This window comes from Theropithecus gelada, chromosome 4, assembly GCF_003255815.1.
Source record: "Theropithecus gelada isolate Dixy chromosome 4, Tgel_1.0, whole genome shotgun sequence".
Classification (NCBI taxonomy): domain Eukaryota; kingdom Metazoa; phylum Chordata; class Mammalia; order Primates; family Cercopithecidae; genus Theropithecus; species Theropithecus gelada.
Genome location: NC_037671.1, coordinates 52,225,680 through 52,247,932, shown reverse-complemented (window position 1 = coordinate 52,247,932; position 22,253 = coordinate 52,225,680). Strand labels below are relative to the sequence as shown.

Sequence of the window (22,253 nt, the reverse complement as noted above, 5' to 3'; positions counted from 1 at the left end):
CTTGCAAAAAATCCAAGGAGCCTTTCTTTATTCGAGAAAAATTACAGAATCTCCACAATTCTTCCCTCATGAGGTTTTTAGTTTTGTTTAAATAAAATCACAATCTAATTGAATAATTAAAATCTTGTGGAGAGAGCTAAGATTTCTGGTATAGAAACTTCTGCCTCTGGAAAAATAGCAAGGTTTCTTCTTCAAGATATAGGGAGTCCTAAGGCATTCTACTTGTAGTAAGGAAGCCCATTCAGCCCACATTCATAGACTTTACCATGAGAATTCCATTGCAGAGAGGAAAAGATATGCATGACAATCAAGGAAATCCTACAATGTATTCAGTTATTCATCCAACATATAAGTAAAATCAGCAGCATGAATGTCTAAGATCACAATGGCAAACAGAATGCTAGACTCTGAGAAAACAGATCAAGGAAAAGAATATAATGTAAAACAAAACAAACAAACTAAACCTCTCTAAAATGTATTTACAGAGGTATTCAAGAAACCTTTACATCTATAATACAGGACTATTATTCTATGACATAATAATGATCAGAGAACAGAAAAGGGCACTTATATTCCTTTTTTAGCAAATGAAAAAAAAGTTTGCCTAAAAATTGCAAAAGCTAAATATAAAAGTAAAAGATTTATTTAAAATCAAAAAATAACAAATAGACATAAAAGTCAGAGAGAAAATTATAGAGGAATAGCTAAATGTTTGACTTAAAAACAATCCCCAAAAGAGAGAAAATAAACAAACAAATAAGGAGGGAAGAACTTATCAGTAAAAAAAAAAAATAGAGAAAGAGAAGAAAATTTCCCAGATCCAGGGAAAGATATAAGCTCATCAATACCAGAAAGATAACTTATTCATAGGAAATTTACACCAAGAAATGTGTGAATCATAAAGTTTGGGAGATTGAATCAGAAAACCAATGTCCTAATGACGTCAAAAGAGAAAAAAATAAAAACATTTAAAAGGAGCTATCCCAGCATTAGGGTTTTTATCAGGAAGACTGGATGCCGGATGTTAGTGGAGTAACAGCTTCCAAGTTCTGAAGGAACATGATTTTGAACCTAGATTTAACATCCAAATAACTAAATGTGAGGGCAGAATAAAAATATTTTTTAGAAAGGAAATGAAATTCTAATTTTAAAAAAATCTTTTCTGAAAACAATTCTGGAGGGAGAAAAACAAGAACAACAACAACAAAAATACACGAGATCCAGATCACAGTAAATTAAACTCAGGAGCGCAGGTTTAGAAAATCTTAGAATGCAGCAGTCTCAGGAATCACCTATGCTACTGAGATAAACTTGAAGATAGGGAGTGCCTATTATTTATATTTTGTCCATATGCACCAAGAACATTGCAGGAAGAAATTCTTTTCAATAATGACTTAAATAAATATGAAACAATTAAAAGAAAAACACAAAAACACTTAAGAGAAAGATAGCAGAAAGAAGATAAGAAAAATATAAATTATTGATAGTAATAATGTTAATAATGATGTCAATTTGACTTTGAAACCAAGAGCATTTCTCTTTGATTAACCTATGTGTTGTGATAATTGGCACATAGAAAAAGGCAAAATACTTGGTAATGCTTATTGTATTACAGTCTAAAAATAAAGCATATGTTTTTATTCTAATTATACACAGAGTACACATATTATCTTACACAACATAAAAGGAAATGTGCAACAAATGAATGGGATGTGAAAAATGGAGAGAATTGCTGGAGTAACGGGCAAGAAGGCAAATATTTTCATTTTAAATGAGTAAGGCTTAATATTGTAACTACAGTTGATAGGAAAAATGTAAGTGTTTTGTTGAAGATAACCTATAACATTTTTAAAAAATTAACATAACTTCAAAATATTTGATAAAGATAGCCTAGAAAAGAGTGCAAACAATCTAAATTTGTAGTTTTCTTAGCAGAAACCAAGAGATGTACTTTGGTTGGTAAGCCAAGATAAGATATAAACTACATCCTTGTTCTTATGTTAGTAATCACTAGAAGGCCTAGTGGGCAGGAAGTTATTGCTATTCATTACAAAGTCTCTTCTCATTATTCATTATGTGCATGTAATAAAATATTTAAATGTTAAAAAAGGTGGAGAATTACTGAGCTTTACAAAGAAAACAAGAGTTTCGTGAATATGTAAGTTATGTCTGAAAAAAATGTAACAGAAATTAGTGACAAACGTGAGGCTTAATATTTGGGTCTTGTAAATGAAGAATTTGGGCAAAATTAATGGGATAACATGATATAATTAAAAATTTTTGATATGCAGGCATATTGATAAATTGACACACCAGATTAGTGACTACAGTAAATTTTGAAAAGTAATCAGTAGATTAATGGACAATGTTCTGTTGTTTTATTTCTGAAGTAGTAAATAAATATTTACCTTAAGTTTATTCCATGGATGCCCCTTTGTGTTGATCATTAATTAATTAGCAATGATATGAAGATGCCGTGTTTACAGCTATCATTCACAGAGGGATGCCTCCCAAAAGCTCCATTATTTTCAAGTGTTTTCAATTTGGGTAATTCTGCCCACAGCCATAGTCATTGGAGCAGAGACAGGCACACAAAATTAAAATAATTTCTGGATAATGAGAGTTTCTCTTCCACTAGAAAACTATAAATAGTAAATGTCTTTTGGGTTTTTGGAAAGTTCTCTAGTCTCTGCATTCTGTTACCAAATCTTTCAACAGCTTCTTTCTACAGAATGAGGATCTTTTACTATCTCTATTTTCTGTGTTATGTGACCTTCATTCTACCAGGTAAGATAGATGTCTCTGTTATATTTGTGTAAAACTTCTCATTAGAAATAGAAATAATAAATTATTAATTTCAGAATGCAGATTTTTAATGCAATCTTATCAATTAAAGAAGTGTCTTGATTATATCAAATCTTGGTTTTCTCATTGATAATGTCATTACACTGGTGTATTTTACCTACCTCATTTTCCAAATTGATACGCAGAAAAAATGAGATAATGAAGATAAGCTCTTTCAACTTTTTTGGGCTGCGTTTTCTTCTAGGTATTTAAATTCTTAAGAAAACTATAATACATTAAATTTATTTATAAGTCCCAGAAGTGAAGGCTTAAAATCAATTAGACCCTAGAGAAACTGAATGAACTGAGAACAGCAGTGTATATTTCTTGGAATATCAATAACAGAATCTATAAGATGATCAAATGGATACTAGAAAATATTTTGAACTGAATGGTAATAAAAATGAGATAAAGTTCATAGTAGGGTTTACAAGGAAATTAATATAATTATATCTATATATATAAAAAGAAAACTAAAATGTAAAATTTTAACTGATGAAGTTAAAAAAAGAAAATCAAATTAAAATGACAGTTATAAGCATGTAATGAGACATAATTAAATATAATAAGTAGAAGACAGAAACTAGAGAAAATAAAAAAGGCTACATTTTGGTTTTTGAAAAGACTAACAAAATTAATAAAGCTTTGATAAAACTGTAATGAAAAAGTGAAGGCAGAACTAAACTTTATTAGATATATTAGTATATATGCTACTGATATCAAAATGATCATGTGAGGATATTATGCACCAGAAATTTTTGCATCTGTGTTAATGAGTAAGGTTCACCTTTAATTTTCGTTCTTGTAATGTCCTGATCAGTTTTAATACCAGGTATTTTTGATCTCATAAAATAAGTTAGAAACATCATTTTATTTTCTATTATCTGGAAAAGTTTGTGTATAATTGGTGTTATTTCTTCTTTAAATGTTTAAAATTCAACAGTGAACCTATCTGGCCTGGGTATTTTCTCTATAGAAGCTTAATTATTATAGATTCTATTCCCTTATTGAGTTTAGAAACATTTAGGTTTTCTATTTCTTTTTGTTGCTGTTCAGATTCATTATGATGTAATTTTTTCAAAAATTACCTAATACATATAAATTTTTGAATACATCAATGTAGAATAGAGAACCCAGAAACAGATAAAGATGGCACTACAGAACAATGTAATAAATAAGCTTTTCAATAAATAGGACTGGTTTCATTGCATAGTCATACGAAGAAAAAATGAAATTTGACTATTGCCTCTTACCACATGCAAAATCTCATTCCAAATAACCTGAGATGCAAGCATGGAAAAAGGCAAAACAATAAACCATACAAGTTAACGTAAAAGAATTTATTAACAATTTTGACATACAAGTAGTAGTATTTCTTAATCAGTAGAAAAAATAATATTGACTACATTAAAATTCGGAAACTTTTGTAAATCAAAAAACATCAAGTAAAAAAAAAGCAAGCTCTATATAGAGAAAAATATTGTGCAATACATTTAGCATACAAAAGGAACACAACTAGAATATATAAATAACATACATAAAACAATATAAAAAAGACAGCCCAATAGAAAACCAAAGATGGATCACTTTCTAAACAACAGATATTTATTAGGTCAGTAAACATAAGAAAATATGTTGCCCTTTTTTGGTAATCAGAAAAATGGGTATTTTATTATGAAATATAAAATGGGTTAAGATATATGAGGTGTCATTACATTCACATCATAATTACTAAATTAAAAATATCAATCATTTCTTGGGTTTTAGATGTCTGAAAGTATTATGCAATGCTGCTGGAAGTTTAAGTTAGCACCAATGATTTGAAAATAGGGTTGGCGTTATCTATTAATGTTGAAGCTATGCAGACACATTGCCATTGCATTTCACCCTTAGGGATATGCCCAACAAAAATGCCTGAGCATATGCCCCAAGAGTCAAGTACAAAAGTATTCAAAAACTGGAAACAACCTGAATATTCATAAGCAGATAAGGCTAAATTTTAGTATATGCATATAACAGTCCACTATATGATAATGAAAATGGAAGAATTACAGTTATGCAAAATAAGAACAAATCTCCAAAAACAAAATTGTGAATGAATGAGATGTAAAAATATATGTGCTGTGCTGTTGCGTTCACATAAAGCTTTAACATGAGCAGACTTAAACAAAATATAAATCAAGACTTTTTTTTTTTTTTTGAAATGAAAGAGTGAAAGGAATAGTAATTGTAAGGGGGCACAAGTGTACCAGAAACATTCTATTTCTTAACTTGGGTAATGTTTACATAGGTCCCTAGTGTTTAATAACACTCCTAGCTGAGCATTTATGTTTAGGTACTCTTCTGCAAGTTTGTTTTATTTTATTTTTAAAGTTTATACATAAAGAAATAAAATATAATAAAGCACATGCTTTTTCTATTATACATTTTTGTAATCTAAGCTGTTCCTGTTTCAAAAATCCGTAGCTATATTCATAAAATGCCATTGATAGCTGAAAGAGATTTAGTTTGTGAGAATTTAGCATATAACAACATTAAGCATATAGTGAAAATCATTTAAAGAGATGGAGAAAATATTTTAATAAATAGTGTGGAACAATTATTTAATCGTTTAAAAGAAAGGAAGTTAGCTACATATCTGACAAGTACAGTTGATATGAAGAAAAAAAATACTATAATAAATAATATACTATGATGAAAAATTCTATGCAAGAATTTCTTATTTTGAAAGTAAAATAACACATTAAAATAGATGATTTTTGTACATTACTGCATATAAAAATGCAAAATTGTTTACATTTTTAAATTGAATATTTATGTATCTTGTAATGAAAGTGTTATTGTTTAAAATCCATAACTAACAATACAGAAAATAACAACTAAGGAAGACCAACTGGTGACAAATATGACAGATAAAAGTTACTATCCACAATATATTTTTTAAATTTTTGTGAATGTATTTTTAAAAATTCCAATTATATGATCAACAAAGTATGTAAAAAATTTTATAAAAAGAAGGAAAAGTATTCAACATAAATAAGGACATAAAAATCAAAATTGCAATGGGGCAAAAATTGCATATATTTTTGTGGCAGTACTAAAACCCTAAAATTAAACTTTTTTACAACTATCATAAGGATATGTCATGTAAGTATTAAAATATGTAACCCACATTGTTTATCATAATCCTAAAATATTAAAAACTTTAGATATTGGCCAGGCGCGGTGGCTCACGCCGGTAATCCCAGCACTTTGGGAGGCCAAGGCAAGTGGATCACGAGGTCAGGAGATCGAGACCATCCTGGCTAACACAGTGAAACCCAGTTTCTACCAAAAATACAAAAAATTATCCGGGCGTGCTGGCGGGGGCCTGTAGTCCCAGCTACTCGGTGAGGCAGGAGAATGGCGTGAACCTGGGAGGTGGAGCTTGCAGTGAGCCGAGATCGCGCTACTGCACTCCAGCCTGGGAGACAGCGAGACTCCGTCTCAAAACAAACAAACAAGCAACAACAACAAAAATTTAGATATTATATGATTGTCCAAAAACAGCTGAAAGATTATATACATTGTCATGTAGCTCTAAAAGTATCTTGAATCTTTTTGAGAAGAATAATATATGTCACGAAGTTTTAAATCATATATTAATTTTAAAACAAGTTTTAATTTTGCATATACATGGGGGTATAAGATAGTTTTTGTGTATTTTTTTTGGTATCTTCTAAACTTGGTACAATGTACATATCATACTCTATGAAATCAGAAGTAATATATGCTTAAATAAAAGATTAGTAATTTCTGTTACTCTTCTTTTACCGTAGCAACATGTACCTTGGTGGATGCTGATCGTTGCACCAAATGTTACGGTCGTTGTAAAAGAGACTGTCTTGAGAGTGAAAAGCAAATAGACATATGTTCCTCAGCAAGAAAAATTTGCTGCATTGAGAGGTTGTATGAAGAAGATGGTATGTTTTGAAAAGGAAGACATACCTCTGAACAAAGAAGTTACATGGGCATCAGGGCAGAGAGGTATGGGAATATAATTAGGACTTCTGAAATAAATAATTAAATATATAAGCCAATAGTGCTATCCTCCTTTGTGGGTGTTAATTTCATATACAATGGAATGAGATAGAAATTCTCTTATTTTTCTGAATTAACAGTTTTAACATAAGCATATCTGGAACTATGTTTTCTCTAATTTAGGTTCAGTTTTAATCTGTCTTGGGCCACAAAAACATATACCATTGAATGCTTCCCAATTTAGCCAAGATCTCATTAGAAACTTGATTCATGAAAATCAATGGACTTATCAGTTGTCTAAATATCACCATCAGGTTATTGGAGTCAAGACACAAAAAGCCTAAGCAACAGCTAAAAGTATAAGTTCAGGAAAATACGGATAAACTCACTAGCCCTTCCTCTATCACCTCGCAAGAATCTCATTCAGAAAGGGATAATAAATCCGGTTTTGATTCATTAAGAATTGAGTTTAAATACAATCTAAACATTGATCCATTAAGCACTGATTCATTAAGAAGTGGGTTTAAATACAATGTGAACTTTGAATAAAGAATTTAGACTCACAAAACATTGCCTGAGCTTATTAGCATTTTCTTTCTTAGCTCTGGATGGAATAGGAAAATGCATTAAGGTCTGTATTTAAACCTTAATAAAAGTATTAGACAGTACCAGTAGTTTGTCTAATATTAAAACACGATGAAAAATATGAAGATTAGAATTAGTTTTCTATCTAAAAACAAAGGTTAAATTCACCATGTGTCAAATTTTACCAGGTAACCAAATATTTGTTTTTAAAAACTAACTAGTGGTTCAGGATTATTGTTTTGCTTTTGTTGTTTTTTTTACTATTTTTAATCAGAAATTTTGTGAACCTAGTGGGAATGTCTACCATATTAACTAAAATTAATGATCAAAACAGGAATCCTATACTAGTGATAGTGAAACACCATTGGTAGGGTCTATATCCTATTGCTCACTGCACAGAAAGCCAATCACTGAGACAATAAATACAGCCAAGGAAGAAGGCTTTAATCAGGGACTGCAGCAGAGGAGTTGGGAGCTTAGTCTCAAATCCATCTCCCTGGTGGACTAAAACTAGGGGTTTATACAGCAAGGAAGAAATGTAACAATGTGTAAAAAAACAGTAACCAGGGAGAGGTACCCAAGAAGTCATGATGAATGAGGGGTCAGGCATCTCATTGTCAGGCTATGGTGATCTGGTGAGTTTCAGTTCTTTGATACTTTTTTTGAGAAGGTCCTTTCCTGAGGAAGGAACTCAGATAAAACAAATGTAAGCTTCAAGTTTTAAGATCAGAAAGGTCAATTTTTATGTTTATCCAAAAGAACAGTCTATGAGACTACTGGGTTGGTTTCACTAGGACAAAGATCAAATACCCACTGGGGATGTGAGTGATTTGTACAGTGGCCCCCTTTTATGTGTGATTTCAGTTTCCACAGTTTTAATTACCTGCAGTCAACCACAGTCTGAAAATATTAATTGGAAAATTCTAGAAATAAACCACTCTTAAGTTTTCAATATTTTGCTGTTCTGAGTAGCGTGATAAAATCTTGCACCTTCTTGCTTCATCCTTCCTGAGACATGAATTATCCTTTTGTCCAGTGTATCCATGCTGTCTGTGCTACCCACCTGTTAGTCACTTTGTACCCATCTCAGTTATCAGAACAGCTATCACAGTATAGCAGTGCTTGTATTGAAATAACATTTATTTTATTCAATAAGGCTGCAAAACTCAAGATGGCAATTCAGATATGTCAAAGAGAAGCTGTAAAGTGCTTTAAGTGAAAATGTAAAAATTCCTGACTTAATAAAGGAAAAAAACATATGCTGAGCTTGCTAAAACCCATGGTAAGAACAAATCTATCCGTGTAATTGTGAGAAAGAAAAATAAATTTATGCTAATTTGACTGTCATACCTCAAACTGCAAAAGTTATGGCCATAGTGCATAATAAGTACTTAGTTAAAACAGAAAAGGCATTACATTTGTGGGTAGAAGACATGAACAGAAAATGTGTTTCAATGGATGGCAGTGTCTTGTGCCACAAAGCACTGACCTTAAAGAAGACTTCAGCAAAGGATCCCCTCAAACTAATTGTGCCAAGCCATTTACTGCAAGTAAGGGACGGTTACACCGATTCCAGAATATACAGTCCAATAGTAGTGGAAGGCTATGTCCCAATGACTGTGTCATTCAGGTGACTTCATCTCATCATGTAGGCATCGTGTCTTCTCTCATCATCACAAAAAGAAAGGTGAGTAGAGTACAATAAGATATTTTGAGAGTAAGAGCCAGAGACTCCATTCACCAACTTTTATTACAGTATATTGTTATAATTTTTCTATTTTATTTTTAGTTTATCGTAAGTATAAATATATAGCAAAAAACACTATATATAGGGTTTGGTACTATTTGAGGTTTAAGGCATTCACTAGAGGTCTTTTGCTGAAAAGGTGACACTGCTGTTTTTCAAAAAACAAGTTTAAGTTAGTAGAATGCACAAGTTAGAGACAAGAAGATAGCTAATGTCTGTGTCAGTGTCTCTCAGGAGCCAGATATAAGAATCAGATTCCAAGATTTGAGAAGAGAAGACACAAATGTGTAAAGCACTCCAGGGATGAGAATTGAGTTTAAGAAATTGAATATAATGATAAGTAAAGAAATAATTAAAAATTTACAATAAAACTTTGAGGAATGGAATTCTAAGAAGATTGTGGCAACAACATAGTTGTCTCATCTCAAACCTAGGTCAGACTTATAATATAGTAGGTGTTAATCAATAAATGTTGAAAAATAGTAAAACATCCTAGACATTCCTACTTACTTCCTATTAAGCAGGCATGATTTCATTCAAGTTGTTATGGTTTTTAATTTAATTTGAAAGCTGATCTGGAAAACTCTGAAAATCCTGGAAGAAGCCATTTCTAATTTTAATTCTAGAGTACCTATTGTTCACTCATGTAATCTTAGACAAATTATTAAACTAGCTTTCAGTTTGCCCATTCATAAATAACAATGAATACAATATGGAAATACAAATAAAGCTGTAGTCTACGTTATTCAGTCCTACAAATGGCAATTTCAATCTTAATTCATATATTTCTAAACTATTTAAAGTGGTTCTTATGTGTAATATGTAATAATACTCATTAAAATATCTTTCCTCCTCTTAATTTCTATTATTCTGACACTCCTAGAAGACTTTCCTCTTCATAATGGCAAGAGTGGGTATGTGAGAAGTAATCACATTCTTGATACATTTTGAAGGTAGAGCCAAAAGAATTGCTGGCGACAAACAATGAGGATGTGACTTACATCCTTGCAGACTATGAATGACGCTAAAATTTTTGTTTGAGTAGTTATAAAACAGAGTTGCCAAGAAATGGGATTGAAAACTGTGAGAGGTACAAGTTTGGCAAGGATATGCCTCTCTGTCAAGAGCTCAATTTGGCCACATGAAGTCAAATATTTAATTGGAAAGGTCAAACAGTAAGTTGGATATTTGTATAAAATTCGAGAGAAAGGTCAGGCTAGAGCTTTTTAAAAATGGAATCATCAACTTTTAAATGACATTTGAAATCATCAGATAGAATGAGATAATGAGATTTTCTCAGGAATGAGTATTGGTAAAGTTTCTAGGATTAAGCCTTGGGGTATTTCAAAATCTAAAGACAACTGAGTTGAAGAATTAGTATGAGAGACTAATGAGAAATGGCCAATATATTAGGAGACAACCAGGTAAGTGTGATATAAACCGACTTAAGAGCATGTGTCAACTATTGCCATAAGCCAAGGAATATAAAGACAAATAAATGGTCAATGAATTTAGCATGTGAAAATCTTTGAAGATCATGATTAAAGCAATTTCAAAAGTGGAGAAGAAGCAAAAAACCTGGTTCAAGAGAGAATTAGAAGATGGAAATTGGTGAGAAAATGTAGAACATTATTTTAAAGAGTTTGTCAGTAAATGGAACAAAGCAAATGGTTCAGTAATTAAAGGTCAGATGAGGTCAAGATATTGTTATTTCAATATTTATCCTTGAAAATTTTAAAACACTTTTAAGCAATGAAAAAAATTATTGGCAAAGAAAATTGATGATGAAAGAGAAAAGGAGAGTTGCTAGAGTGACATCATTGAGTAGATAAGAAGGATGCATCTAAAGCAAAAGTGGAGATGTCGTCATTAGCTAGGATCACAACAGCATAGAGAATTCACTCAGAGTAGTATTGGAGAGAACTGAGGTAATTCCTGCCTGTGAAATAGAGGAATAGCAACTGTCGTGAAAATTGATAAAGGTCCCTACTTATTGCCCCAATTTTTTTAGTGAAGTATAAAGGTCATCACTTAAGATTTTAAAAAATGGGAAAAGGTTGTGTTGATGTCAGAATTGAGGAGAGGGCATGAAATAATTCACTAACAGAGTGAAAGAGTGATGGAACCAGGAAATGTGATAGGATTGCCAGGCAGCACTAAGAATCAGGCTCCTGCTCCCATGAAATTAGTGACGGGGAATTTATGCGAGAACAGTATGTTTTTGTGGTTTGCTCCAACCAAGTTCATTTGTGGTTGCAGTCATGATTTAGGCTGAGATGAGATTTGTTCATTGTCAGATCTAGAAGTCAAGTCACTGATCGATGAATCTTTAGGCTCAGAGCATAAATAAAGTTATATTGATATTAGGGGATAGGTAACTGGAGAGGTCTCTCAAATGGTAGTTATGCTGTAAATATTCACCTACAGTAATTTTATTAGCTATTCAATCTTTTATTGATTCATTTTTTACTCATTCACTCATTCAAACATTATTAAGTATCTACTCTGTTTCACTATACAAAATGTTGGCGATTGAGTAGCAAGCAAGATCACTGATATCATCAGGAAGATGCTCAAGTGAGTGTGAATGAGGAGGGAATGAAAATACATCAAATTAAGAATCATGCAATGAATTACACTTGATCTCAGCCAAAAGGCCAGGAAGTGATAGAATCATGCAATTAATTATTGAATTTTAATTGTACTAAATAACATTTAGGTGAATTTGCTGGCATGATGAGAAAATATGATGTGAAGAAACAGTATTAGCCCGTAAGAGCTGCCATAACAAAATACCACAGATTAGATAGCTTAAAAAACAGAAGTTTATTTGTCTCAGTTCTGGCATCTGAAAGTTTGAGATCAAGATGTTGGCAGGCTTAACTTCTCCTGAAACCTTTCTCCTTGACTTGCAAGGCTTTTCTTCTTGCTTTGCCCTCACATGGACATCTGAGATGTGCATCCCCAGTGTCTCTTTCTCTTCTTATATGGACACGATCCTATTGGATTAGAGCCCCACACTTACAAGCTCACTTAACTTTGATTACCTTTTTAAACATCCTGTCTCCAAGTGCAATCACATTGAGAAGCAGGACTTCAACATAAGAATGACGTTTGTCTACTGTTCAGTCAGTGCATACTAAGAACTGATACACTATTAAATGGAAAAAAAAAGTGCCCTTGGAGTCAGAAAATAATTTTCTGATAAAGTGAAGTTTAAGCTGTGCTCTGAAGGATGAGTAGAAGAAGGTGCATTTCTCACTCCTGGTGCAAATTTAGGGGGCAGTCTCTAAAACCAACTTCACATCTGATCCCAAATTGCAAGTCCAGGGCTCTCTAAGACCACCCTCAGTTTTGATAATTCACTAGAAGGGTGAAATGAATTAAATGAAAGTTATTATACACATGATTATGGTTTATTATAGTAAAAAATATACTTAAAATCGGTAAATAGAAGAGACACATAAGGCAGAGCTCCAGGAAGTTTCAAGAGTAGAGCTTCCAGTTGTCCTTTCCCAGGGCAGTCAGGGACAATGCTACTTTTCCCAGCAATGTGTGGCAATACATATGAGATATCACCCTAGTCAGCCCACTTCAGTGTCCAGGAATTTGAATTGGTACTTCATGACCTGAAGTCCCCACCCTAGATCACATTGTTTGAGTATCCGGTATGACCCTAGATGCTCAGGCACACAGAGACGCTTTATCAGGCATGACATCTTAAGAGTTTAGAAATTATCTCTCAGAAGTAGACAGTAAAGACAAGATCTCTCTTTAAGCAAGGTTAAATTATTTACAACACACCTAGCAAAACATGACTGAGTTACAAAGCCGTTACTTTACATTAAGGTAACTGAGAAACAAAGAGCGACAAAACAATAAAACAGCTGTGGTAGAGTCTGGAAAAGAAAATGCACCCTTGGGCCATTCTCCTCTGCTAGTCCTTCATTGTATCTCCATCATTCCAGAGAAATAAAAAAGGTATACTAAAAAGAAGGAATCCACCAAAGGGAAACAGAGCTAGCTGCAAATTTTATATATATGCATATATATGTGTTTGTGTGTGTGTATGGGTGTCTGTGATATATGCATACATATATAATTATTATGTATAGATGAATATTTTGAAAGAGAAGTCAGGAAAATTAGAGAGAACATTACTAAATAGTCGTTTCTCCTAGCTTCAAAACAGTAAAAATAAAAAATCTTCATTGCTTTTCTTAGATTATTAATTGGGTGAAAAAGCAAGCTAGAAATTTCGTTTCTAGCATACCAGCGTATTTCATTTTGAGGTCATGAATATGAGAAACTAGAAAATGACTTTTATGGATCAAAAGGGTTGGCATTGGTTTTGGATTTGGTTGGAATTGGTTTGGAATTTGGTTTATGGATTAAAAGGGTTGGAAAAGGTTTTGAATTGGTGTTTATCTGAGATTCATTTAGCCAAAAATATATGCCTGTTAGCAGTAGAATAGAAGAGGAAAAATTTTATAGGTAATAATGCATAATTTGATTTTTGTTTTTGGAAATACTTGTTTCCTGTATGGTAAATCTTGGTATCTAATTTTAAGAAAAAACATCTTAAGTGCAGAAATAGCATTCTAGCAGAATTTATTTTTGGGTGTACACCATCACAATTTTTTTTTTTTTTTTTTACAGAATGCCTGTTTACACACATAATTTAATTTAAAATGCAACACAAAATTTTGGGGTCCATGTGAGGAATCATTATGTGTCAGCAAAGATTTAGAATGAGTATGGAAGGGGTATATTACATATTAGTTTGTTGTTCAGTCAGTGCATGTTAAGATTTTTCATAGAGCCTGGAAACATTTCTTTATGTCTTTTATTGCCAAATGCCTGATCCTCAAAAATTTCAGGTCTTGTCACTATTTTAAAAAGTCGGGAATGCTTTTATTACTCATAAGATCATGGTTCTTCAGAACCTGGTTTTATTGAAATAATATATATTTTGCCTCTGCAGTTTTAGCCATTTTCTTTATTGCTGATTTTGTCATTACTACTGATGCTGCACCATCGTGCTGCCTGTGAAGGAAGGTTTTAATAATTTTCTCGATTGTTACTGTGAGTTGTTGGTGATGACCACAAATATAAGTCTTATCCAGAATATGAAGGAAAATGTGAATAATAATTTGTTTCTGCTCATGTCAAATTTATGGCTAGGAATTTTACAGCATAAAGGTGGAACAACACATCCAATCACTTATTGAACTCTCAGGTATTAATCACCACCTTCCTAGAATGTGATCTATTTTAGTTGAACTATTCTCCCATCTATGCGCTACTACAAGATGCAAGGGCAGAAGAGGAGCCTACAGTTTGAGCAAGAAGAGTAGTCTCATTCAAAGACTGTCATCCAACCAAAGATAGTATAAAATCACTACATCCATTAAAGGCAAGAGAAGACAATGACTAATCTAAAGGCTCCATTAGCATTTCAAAATGAGGAGCAAGAATCTGGAAAATTCCCAGAAGATAAGTTCACTCATCCTTAGGACCCCTTGACAAATGGAGGAAGGTAGGGAGTGGAATAGAATGAGTGGAGAAAGGGTATATTACATACTTGTTTACAGTCCAGTCACTGCATGTGACAGTTCTTCATAGAGCCTAAGTACCAGCAGGTGGAGAAGGAATGTGGTTCTCTCGAGTGTTGTAGGCTGGAGTTGACAATGCTATGGAAATACAGATGTGCTAGAAGTCCCCATTCCATGGTACCAAACATGCAGCTCAAGTCAGTGAACCATAAGTAGCTCTAAGCTCTGAACTCTCTCTCTGTCAGATTTAGGTGAAAATTGCCCAATATCAGATTGTCAGTACCATTTTGGCAGCCTTATCTTTCATTATCTTGCACAAGAAATTCTGTGGCAACCAGGAAGCATGATCTACCCATCTTACCTTTTGCCCAACCGGGGGCCTTGGTCTAGGGTCCCTTTAAGCATGAATCCCAGAACTTCCCGAGACATCTGGTTAACAGTAGGCATTGTGTGGAAGGCTAGAGGGTCAGAAGATTGCCTAAAAGAAAGAAACCACATCAGCACCTACTCAGGTCCAGTCAGAAACTGGGATTCTTCACTCCATAGCCCTCCCAGCCCAGACAAGTACAAGGCAGCAGATGAGAACTTTGAAAAAATTCTACAAAAGCACTCCAAAATACAGAGGTAGTCAGGAAACACGGTGTGGAGCAGGATCCAGGATACCTAATCCCTGTACATACATCTTTGTATGCAGTTTTATGCAAACTATCTGCAGAAAAAATGAGAATATGTAAAACTGCTGGGTCAAAGTATATGTGGATTTTTAATGTTTATACACTGCTAGGCTATACTACCTGTTTCCCACAATGGGTCTACAACTCATCATTGCTCTATAATTGAAAAAAGGCAACATGTAATTATAAAAAAAAAAATCATAGGGAAATTTATTTATATCTTTGTCATTCCCAGAATGTTAAATATTTTTGATAAGTTTATTGTATTTTTGTATTTTCTCTCCTGTGATTTAATTTTTATAACCATCATTTAACTTTCTTTAGGATTATTTATATCTGTAAATAATTTTACACAGTCTTTATGTATATTTTTATGTCTACTCTTGGCTGTTATATGTTGCAAATGTTTTATTCAAACTGCTTGTTTGGGGATCATAAAAAATTATATATTTGTACATAGTTAAATTGTTATCTGTTATATGGCTTCTAAAGCATTTTTCTTGCTTAAAAAGGACTTTTCTGTGAGAAGATCATAAAATGTTTCTCTATATATTTTTCAATATATTTTATATAAATATGTGTATATATGTGTATGCATATATTTTTCTGCATTAGATAATTTTCACGTTTAGGTATATAAATAGTTCTGAGGACCAAATTCCACCTTTGCAAACCTGTTCCAGAGACTGGTGCTTGGAATTCAACAGTGTCTTACATAAACAGCCATTGAATAATTTGCAATGTTCCAAGTTGCTTGATTTGTCAACTAAATTTAATGAGCTTTATTAAATTTATCTTTAATTTAAAAACCATCAAAATCAGAGACATTTAATGTCTGTGAATAGGGCATTTTATTTTGACTTCTCTTTAGTGGGCCATGGCAACCACTACTCCTAAGTACTTCCATTCATATTTTGCTTTGCTTTGCTTGGGTATTCTTTTTTAAGACCTGGAAGTAACAAAATATGACTTGGATCTCTTGCTAAACATACTCTTTTTTAAATAACTATAGCTAAAATATCTTCTTAAAGAACATCCAAATAATCAATTTTTTTATTAAAATGACTTACTACTTATTGCGTGTGTCATCATTTAGCATTTTGGAAACATAGAATTTTTATCTGCCTGTATATGTGTGTGAATGTGTGTTTGTGTGCTTATTGTGAAATTATCTTATACCTCAGTGTCCCTAATATCTACATTGCATGTAAGAGACAACAAAGAATTATTTATTTCAGTAATGATGAGGGAGGTTTTCGCAATAACAACAGATCGGGGGAGAAATATGTTCTAGTAACTAAAGTCACAAATTAGGAGACAAGAATTTATATTACTACTTCTTTTTTTTTTTTGAGTCAGAGTCTCGCCCTGACACCCAGACTGGAGTGTAGTGGTGCAGTCTCAGCTCACTGCAAGCTCCGCCTCCCGGGTTCTTGCCATTCTCCTGCCTCAGTCTCCCAAGTAGCTGGGACTACAGGCGCCCGTCACCCTGCCCGGCTAATTTTTTTGTATTTTTTAGTAGAGACGGGGTTTCACCGTGTTAGCTAGGATGGTATCGATCTCCTGACCTTGTGATCTGCCCATCTCAGCCTCCCAGAGTGCTGGGATTATGGGCATGAGTATATTGCTTTTTAAATTCACTAGTTTATGCATTATGCATAACTATATTAAATAGAGAAAAACTGAAGCAAAAGCAAAGATTAAATTCTCATGCTTCTACTCTTCAGACCTCCAATAGGAGATTCTCAGTGGCATGCACTTCCTAGACAACTAGTTATTGAAAAGATAATTATATGCTATGGATATCATATCCCTTTTTATCCCAAGATAAAAGAAAAGGAATGTCCAGCACTTATGCCCCAGACACTGCTAAACAGGAGTGTTAATTTTTGATAAACCCCAGTGACTAAATTCATACAACTGCATGGAGAGAAGTATAAAAAGATACACTCTCCACCTTTCTCTTATGCAAACATTGCAGAGCTGCTGATTCAGCTGTCTTCAATCATGAAGATTCCTGTCTTTGTCTTTGTTTTATTTTTCTTTCTGGCCCCATTGCCACACGGTAAAATGTAAATACTAATTGAGAGGGTAAAACATCTTTCTGGAGAGTTGCATCTTGGTCAATGTCAACTGGAGACAAAAGAGTGACCAGATTGTTAAGAAAGTGGTTGGTTGTCGTCCCAAGGGTAAATCACAAATAAAGGACTGTGATCTTACTAAATAAAGCTCCTGGCGAGTCATATTATTGTAGGAGACAATTTAAAAGCCTTGATTAAATGACTACAGGCTGGTTGTCCAGACTGACTACTTAGATAGAATATTAAAGTACAACCATCTAGATCCTTGAGACATGATGGGCACTGTGCAGTAGAGTAATAGTTGGTTTTCAGTAACCTACTGATGGGTTTGGTTATATTATGTCACATGGTTTACTTTGAGAAAAACACAAAATGGTGTTTTCAACTGATTAAGAATTGAGAACTTTAGTGGTTGTATTACCTCAGGTCCAATTACATAACAATTAATACTAACCAGATAATTAAATGAATATAAACTTTGGAATTATTGATACCTGGGTTCAGATTTGGCTTTTGCTGTGTATTGGATTGGCTATATAAATCTATCAGATTATTTAAACTCATTCTTCATTTGTGAAGTAAATTTAGTAATCAATTTCCTCATTGTGAAGTAAATATAGTAATTAAGTCTACCTTGTAGCATTATGAAGATTAATGACATTTAAATACACAAAGTGCCTAACATAAAGTATAATACCTATCAGATTCTTCTTAAATAGTATTATAATTACTTTTACATTGTATTGAAACACCTTAAAAAGCAAGTAACTTCTAGAAATCTCATCGAGAAACTCTTTTTTGAGAACTATTGCAGTAAACAGGGGAGATAATATTTACCATGTTGGATTTCACATACTTAAATTGTGTACCCTCATTTATAAACTTTCATTGTACACACTACTCTACTATTAGATTGAATCAATAGCCAAGGAAAGTATCTTGATGGAGATCATTGAAAGAGCTGTTTTAACACATTTCAAGGTACTTGAGATAGGAAAAGTATTTTTCTTATGTGTGTAAAGACCCTGTAAACAATCATTTTACACATACCCAAGAAAATAATTCCACTCACCTTAAGAAAATAAAACAAAAAAATCATAACTCTAGGGCGTTCTGATTTATGAGTGGTCTAGAACTTCAATAGTTTCCTCTTTGAAGTCCAACTTCATTCCTTAGCAGCACAGATGAGACCAAAGAAGTCTAGCTCTAACAATAAGTCTGGCTGTGAGTAAACTCAAACGTCTAAGTATTTTGGATAAAAGACACAAATCATTTGAATTGCTTCATAATTCAAATAAAATATGTCAGATGACAATTATGAGGGTTGTTATTTTATTACATCATTCTAAAATCAAGACTAATGGAATTACAATCAGGGTTGGTTTTACTAAAGCCATACAGGGGTGATCTTAAAATAAAGAAGACTGTTATTTAGTGCAACCACAATTGGATAATAAAATTAGCTCCAGTTATGTTATCATGATTTACATGTGTGCCTCATGTCACTTGCTTTGGGAGAAAAGGTGAAAATTTTCATGACATTTTCAGTTTCATTATAAACCCAAGAGACAATGTGAATGTATGTGCATAGATTCATCTAAAAATTGAAAAATTTGTGATTCCTTCTTGTGCATAAATATATATTTTTATGTTATACATAGCTATTATCTAGAGAGAAGCTATTTGTTGTTTTGTCACTAGTGGAAAAATGCTAATTTACAATTCCCACTTAAATAATGCTATTCTTTTTTTAATACTAGTGCTTGACAGCTGTCATCTTCTATTATTTGTAAATTCCAATTAAGTCAACATACACGCATCACACCCCTCATGTAGGACAGTGTAATCTGAGGATGCATTTTTAAGTTGGCAAGATAATGCTTTTTCCCTCTGGCATCAAAGGCAATAAATAGCATCTCTCTAGATAATACAAATAAGGAGATATCTATCATTAATTTAAATAGTGAAAAAGCATATCTCATTACCTAAAATATTTGGCAAAAAATTCAAAATCATATGTTCAATTTTTTCCTAAAATGTCTAGTTACTCAAATAATAGTAAGACTGTATGCTAACATAACTTCACTGAAAGCAGATGGCGTGAACTGGATTATCAGTACCTTTGACTCCGTCTCAGTTGGATCCTATATGTTGAGAACCTAGGGAAAGAGCGCTGTTGACATACCTTCATCACTGATATTTGATAATTTACCATTACATTTAATGCTATTACTTTGGGCATCTTCCTCCTTATGTGACCTTTCTAAAAATTTAAATGTTTCTTGAAGAGATGAAACATTAAGTCTTATGGCCAGATGTGGATTAGTTCATCAGTTGGTATATGCTATGATGATGCAATACTGAGGACTTTATAAAGGAGAAGACTCTGAAGCAAGGAAACATAAGGAGATGCTAAGAGATGTTACTTCTTTCTCTTTGAACTTAAGGCTTGTCATTCATAACAACACTCATCCTCCCAGCAAACCAGTTTCCTGCCTAGGCTCAAATCTTTGTGACTATTCAAAGAACCTCTCTTATCCCAGTATCTGCTAGGTTTTTTTCACTCTTCTAATAAAAGAGATTTATACAAAATATTCAAGCAAGATAGCAATTTAAGGAACATTAACGAATCTTCCCACTTTAAATCCTAAAACTAAAAATGTTTAAATGATTAATTTTTTTTTTAATTGGAGAAAAAAGCCTTTGGGAGGTGATGGGATCATAGATATTTGTATATGCCCAAATTCATCAATATGTACACATTAAATATGTGCAGTTCTTTTTATAGCAACTATACCTCAATAAAATTGTCATTTAAAAAAATCATGTTAGGTGGGTAGTAGGTAAGTAGCCATAGAACTATGTGGTGTTCATTGCAGAACTACTTGGAACTTAACAATTTTTATTTAGAAATTCTCACGGAAAACTAAGCTTTAACAACTAGTGGATAAAGCCAGAATTTGGAGAGGAAACTGAGAATGAAACAAAAAGTGTCACAAAACAATCATCACTAGAAAAATAGCAAAACAAATGACTTCCCAAATCCCTGCCCCAGAATGCAAGTGATAGACTTCTTTTCACATCGACAACTGATTTATCCCAAGGTAGGACCTTAAGGCATTTATAATGACTCAATGGTTTACGTGCTTTTTTTCCCCCTTTTAACAGTGAAATGTGCCATGAAAGACACCTATAGTTGCTTTATCATTAGAGGCAAATGTAGACATGAGTGCCGTGATTTTGCAAAACCAATTGATTTCTGCACAAAACTAAATGCCATCTGTTATATGTAGAAGTTTGAAATAAAAATCAGCATCCCTGAAAAGTAAAGCACAGTGAGTGCAAGGATTAGTAATAAATAAAACTAAATTACCAACCACTGTCCAGTCTGTGATGTTTTCTTCATTATATAGCATCATTTGAAGAGCTATGTTTTCTCCTAGGGGTCAGAGAGTAGTGGGAGACATGCAGTATATAAAGCAGCTCTGTGGAAACATTTCATCATTTTGAATAACAATTTTCTACTAATTAGCAGAAAAAAAGCTAAATGACACAAAGAAGGCTAAATGGCACACATAATTATTATCAAGAGTCCTCAAATCAAAGGCATCCAAACTAATAGGAGTTTAGAGAGTTCAAAGAGAAGGAACAAATAGTACTTTCATTAGGTCATGGATCAAGAGATCTGATTCACTGCAAGCAGGAAGCCATAGCATCAGTTCAGTCCTTCATGGTTTTTTTTTTTTTTTTGTATTTGTTCTCTTGAACAAGAAATTTTAAAACATAGGCCATAGATGAAAGTAAGGTATACGTGTATTGCAACTGAAACAGGAAACTGTAGAGGTTTGATGAAAAATGGAGATGTCTCATAACTAGTGTCTACTGAATAGGAAATGCAGAATTCAGTATGATTAGTACAAAAATAATTAAATCACAAAAATCATTAGGAACTTTACTGATAGTAATATCATCTTTATAACTAAGACTAACGTAAAGCTTCAAAACACACTTTGAGATACAGAAATGTTTTTGATGATCACAAAATGTCTATGAGGTAATGCAATGTCCATGAGACATGTAAGATAACTTCAGGACACAGATCCTGGGACCAAATTTCCAGAGTTCTAGTTTTGACAGCAAACACTGTGTAAATGTTTATTAGATTAACCTGATTTGTTAAATCATGTTTAGCAAGTTTGTGAGGTCATACAGCTATTTAATAAATCATACTGATTGATAATCTCTATCTTACAATGAACACAAGTCTAAACAACAAATTATACACATTGATAACTTAAGCTCTATCTTACGATGAACACAAATCTGAACACTCCCTTACTTCGAAATCATCACAGGGAGCTTGAGGAAAAGGGTGAAGTAAATACTGAGTTGAAAACAGAGGCCGCATGTGAAACTAAAGAACAGACTTAAGAAACAGGAAATAGGCAACCAGGGGTGGTTTGATTGCCTAAATGTCCACATTTGACGACTAGCACAGGTTAATAAACTGCTGAGATAATCTTCTAATTAGATTGATCTGACGGTCAAGTAATAGATGCTTACAGTTTCATTCCTTTTCTCTTTTATCACTTTTTATTACACACAAAACTTTCCAGATTAATTATAGCAACTGAGAATTTTATAAGAAAATAGAAAGGATGTAACTCCTCAAGCTTGTATAATTAGCTTTCAAATCAATTTTTTAACTGAGTTTATAATCCATAGAAGCAAAAACTCACTCTGTAGC

General features: G+C 32.9%; 2 protein-coding genes across 2 annotated transcripts; both read left to right on the top strand.

The window, feature by feature from the left end:
* The first annotated feature begins 2,732 nt into the window (after positions 1-2,732).
* DEFB114 (defensin beta 114) lies at positions 2,733-6,817 on the top strand. Its single transcript, XM_025384511.1, has 2 exons — positions 2,733-2,787; positions 6,663-6,817. Exons 1-2 carry the CDS (start codon positions 2,733-2,735, stop codon positions 6,815-6,817), a joined length of 210 nt encoding a protein of 69 aa, XP_025240296.1.
* Positions 6,818-17,432: 10,615 nt separating this feature from the next.
* On the top strand, positions 17,433-20,799 carry DEFB133 (defensin beta 133). Its single transcript, XM_025384517.1, has 2 exons — positions 17,433-17,490; positions 20,675-20,799. Exons 1-2 carry the CDS (start codon positions 17,433-17,435, stop codon positions 20,797-20,799), a joined length of 183 nt encoding a protein of 60 aa, XP_025240302.1.
* The last annotated feature ends 1,454 nt before the right edge of the window (positions 20,800-22,253 follow it).